This window comes from Vulpes lagopus, chromosome 12, assembly GCF_018345385.1.
Source record: "Vulpes lagopus strain Blue_001 chromosome 12, ASM1834538v1, whole genome shotgun sequence".
In the NCBI taxonomy this organism is placed as follows: Eukaryota; Metazoa; Chordata; class Mammalia; order Carnivora; family Canidae; genus Vulpes; species Vulpes lagopus.
In genome coordinates, this window is record NC_054835.1 from 53,296,165 (window position 1) to 53,300,480 (window position 4,316).

The following is a 4,316-nucleotide window of genomic DNA, read 5'->3' on the forward strand; positions in this document are numbered from 1 at the left end:
AGCCCTGCAGAGCCACCCAGGTCCCTTTCAGAAGCACCGGAACGTCCCAAACAAAGCAATTTACTTCGAAGGAGAGCGACAATTACTTTGATAGGACCTTAGAGCTATTCCCTCATTTACTCCAAGAGCAGCAACAGAGGTTACCCGCTACCATCAGGGATTTGCATGTACCCCCCTCATGGTGAGACGCATTTGAGGGCAGAAGGGAACCTGGTCCTACATTCCCAGCACAGTGCCTGAGTCCCAAAAGAAAACCCAACCAAGTTTCACTGAAGGAATTAGTAAGTAGCATTTTTAAATGAAAGAGGTTTAGGCGGTGACCGGGGGAGCAGGGCTCAGGGTAAACTTTGTCCTTCCTTCCAAAGAACACATGCGGGTAGCTGACCTTCAACTCCAAGCAGGCAGGACACAGAGCATTGGCCTGGGAGGAGCTTTTTGAGGATGCTTTGCTTTCTTCCCGCATACCCAGGCCTGCCCCTACTGCCCCCACACCCCCCCCCACCCCGCCATGGGCTCTAATGAGGAACAGCCACCCCTGGAGCTGTCTCAAGAGGTCCCTGGAGACTGTGCCAGCTCTCTCCCTCCAGGTCACTCTTTTGGAACAGTTTAAAAAGCACTGGACTAGATAATCCTTAGGGCTCCTTCCAGCTCTGGAAGGAACAGAGCTGAAGAATTTTATTGGGAAGATACCTTATGAGATCTGAAACACATTCACAGACCATTCTTAAATGAGGTGGCAAGTGGCCCAGCTTCCCCCTCTGCAGCCCTGTTGACGACAGAAGGAGGTCTTGAGGCCAAGGGAAGGAGGACACTGGTCCAGACCTGACCACACAAGATAATTTTAGAGGCTATGGCTTCTGGACCTCATGACTGCATGTTTACAGTTACCTTGTGTTGCCAACAAGAGAGGCTAGTTTTCCACTTAAGGAAACAATGTAAAGTTTTCTTCTAAAATAAGACTTAATAGGGGCACCTGAGGGGCTCAGTCAGTTGGGCGTCAGCCTTCGGTTCAGATCATGATCCCAGAGTCCCCAGATTGAGCCCCAAGTCAGGCTCCCTGCTCAGCGGGAGTCTACTTCTCCCTCTCCCTCCTCCTGCTCCCTCTCTCTCTCTCAAATAAAATATCTTATTTTATTTTTTTAAGATTTCATTTATTTATTCGTGAGACACACAGAGAGAGAGGTAGAGACACGGGCAGAGCGAGAAGCAGGCTCCCCACGGGGAGCCCGATGCAGGACTCGATCCCAGACCCGGGGATCACATCCTGAGCCAAAGGCAAAACGCTCAGCTCAACCGCTGAGCCACCCAGGTGTCCCGAATAAAATATATTTTTTAAAATAAGACTTAATAATAGCAAGACCAGAGAAAGAGTAGACAATGATACTGGTCAATGGCACAGGTGCTCTGTGTGTTTCACAAGCATCGCGAAAGTGGCTTCCAAGTGCTGCTGTTTGGGGACCCTTGGCCTGGACCCCCCTGGGGCAGAGAGATGGCCCAATCCAGGCCTGTTTCTGGACAGTCGGGGTATGTGATTAAACCAGGACTGCAGAGGGAAACAATTCAGCCTTTGATGCCAGCCACACCCTCCCCTTCCCTTGGGGCTGCAAGGGTGGGGTTGGGGGGGCCGCAGGTGTGCACCCAGCCTGCAGGGCAGTGAAACTGGCTCTCCTGTGTCTCAGGGGCTGGAGAAGCAGGCCTGAGGCTCAAGCGGCCTGGTCTGTCGCCGAGGCACACCTGGTCTGTCGCCGAGGCACACACGGCCTCCTCTGAGCGCCGCTGTCACAACTTCCACCCACCTCCCAGCCGCCACCACCAACCTCCAGGGGAAGGGCCGAGCCAGGAAGGGGCTTTACCAAACTTTGAGTAGAAGTAGCACTCGGGCATCCTGGTGACATCGTACTGGTGCAAGAAACTGCACTGGTCGCCCTTCTTACACAGGCCCCGGAGCCAGTGCTTACACACCACCATCTTCTCCCCCTGGTTGTGCCGGAATGGGCAGAGCTTCCCTGGGGACCCAGAGCACCCAGCTGGGAGGTCCCCACCCAGCCCACAGCCCGGACCCAGAGCACCCCCGGGAGGAATTCCCCAGGAGAGGCCTGGGGCTCAGACCCCAGCTGCACCCCCACAACCCCGTCCCATCCCCTGACACCCCTCCCCCCGTGGAAGCTGGAACGGGGTGGGGGTGCAGGCAGAGGTGGCATGGAGGGTGACACGGAGGACGCCCCGTAGTCCTGACAGGTGGCTGTTCCCACCACCGTAACTTTGCCCAGCCTTGCTCTCTGTCTGGCCTGCCCTCGCCCCTCTCAAACCCCAGGATGCCCCGGGGATCAGGACAGCCCCCAGGTTCGGGGTGCCCCCCCTGCCCCCCGCCAGGGAGCAGAGCCATGCTTCCAGCTCCCTCCCTCCAGCACTGTCCCTGGCACATCATGCTCCCTAAGGGCCTCTTCAAACCAGGTCTTAAAAACTCCCCAGAGGTTGTATTTCCTGAGTCCCAAGACCTAAGGTGCTGACCCGAGAGCCAGCTTTGAAACAACTTAGAAAGAAGTGGAAATGTCTGTAACTCTCTGTTATCTTCCTATACTGGGGCACTGCCAACGGCAGGAAGGACGCCCCGGTTCCTAAGCTCTGAGCAGGACCAGCCTCCTGCGTGGCCGACTCTGATAGAAAGGGAGGGAAGCCGGGATGGGGTTCTTTGTAAATAGCCCTCCCCTCGCCGGGGCCAGTGACTTGCTCTGCTGTGTGACCCCCCCACCAGAGCCAGAGGAGCATTACTGCGGCCCAAACCGCTTTGGGGGCAGGACCCAAGGAGGGGGCTCCATCCTGGCTGCACAGAGCGATGTGCAAAGAGTGAGCAATGAGCTGGCTTCCCTCTCACCCCATCGTCCAGGGCTGACAAGACAAATGAGGTGCGAGGTGCAGGGCAGTCCCTCCCTGCCCGGCCCCTCCTGGCCTCCCGGCTTCCCAAGAGCAGAACCACTTGGATCTGAAAAACGGGCCCTAAACTTATTCACAAGAGCAGCGGTGCTTAACCTGGATCTATGGGGGGACTGGGGGCCCCCAGACTGAAGGCAAGGCTTTTGGCCCAACCGTGTATTTCTACAGGAAAAGCCTATGAGTGGGCCAGAGCCGGAGGTGGGGACCCCCTGGTTTGATCCAGGCCTCCTGTATGTGGGGAGAGGAATTTGCTTGGTTGGGGTCAGGGAGAAACAGGGGGTGCTTGTTGGTTGCATTTCAGAGACTGAAATGGCCAGGGCTGTCTTAGGACGTAAAGAATACTCAGGACAGCTGACCGGGTCCCATACTGATTCAGAGGATGAGAAAGGGGGTGTTGGAGAGAAGGACGCCGCTTTCCTGGCCGGGAGGAAACTCAAAAAAGCCAGGGGCCTCCTGGAAACACACAGGCTGAGACCCCAAAACAGTCCCACCCCCAGCAAGGCGGGAAGAAGGGAATGTCCCCTCCCAGGTGGCCCTGGCTGAGCCAGGGAAATCCCAGCTGCTGATTCCCCCCTATTCCAGGCCCAGCAGAAAGAAGCCCCTGTGGTGTGGCCGCCCCCGCCCCCCACTCCCCCGCCCCACCACTGCCAGGTTCTCCGGCTGACCCACCTTTCTCACAGAGCCCTTTCGCAAAGAAGTTGCACACAGCTGAGCCCCAATCTGGAAGGGGAAGAAGGAAGGTAGCTTCCTCAGAGGCTGCAGCTGCTGGAGGGGCTCTTCCTCCCCAGGAAGTGGCGCCCCCCCCCAGCCCCCTGTGACCCTGACCTTCCCCGAGGCTGAGGCCTGGGGGCCCCCAAGTCCTGGCTCTTTGGATGCTGGCCTCCAGGACCAGCCTCGAGGCCTCAGCACCTAAGCCCCCCAACCCTGAGACAGAGGTGACTGAGGGCCCCAAGGCCCAAGGGAGCTCAGGAGGCCAGTGTGGACCCTCCTGGCTTCTCACAATTCACCTGTGTCTCTCTGCTTTCCGGGTCTGGAAAACGGGCCGCCTGGGAGTCAGCCCCATTTTCCTGGAGTCCTGGAGAGGACGTGAGAGGCCTGAGCCCCTGAGAAGGGAGGGACCAAGCTGGGAATCACAGTTGGCAGGCCCCAGCCCCCCACTGGGCCACAGTGAAGGGGCAGCCCCATCGGGAGCTGAGCAGAGAGGCCTGCGGAGAAGACAGGGAGAGGGGGATGCCTCACGGTCCCCCAGAGGGACAGCTGACACCCTGTCCTCACTCACTGTCCATGCCCTGGAAAGGCAGGAGTCCAGTGCCCTTCTGCATCTCTACATCCTTCTTGAAGGTGAAGGTGAACTGCTCCAGCCCAGCAATGACCTCCTGCAT

General features: G+C 57.9%; 1 protein-coding gene across 1 annotated transcript in view; it reads right to left on the bottom strand.

Moving 5' to 3' along the window:
* CPSF4L (cleavage and polyadenylation specific factor 4 like) overlaps positions 1–4,316 on the bottom strand; it is a 6,576-nt gene extending 2,260 nt beyond the window's left edge. The window contains exons 1-3 of the mRNA XM_041723974.1: positions 4,214–4,316; positions 3,604–3,654; positions 1,854–2,006 (exon numbers count right to left, since the gene is read on the bottom strand). Coding sequence (XP_041579908.1) covers positions 1,854–2,006; positions 3,604–3,654; positions 4,214–4,316 — 307 coding nt within the window. The remainder of the gene's footprint in view (positions 1–1,853; positions 2,007–3,603; positions 3,655–4,213) is intronic.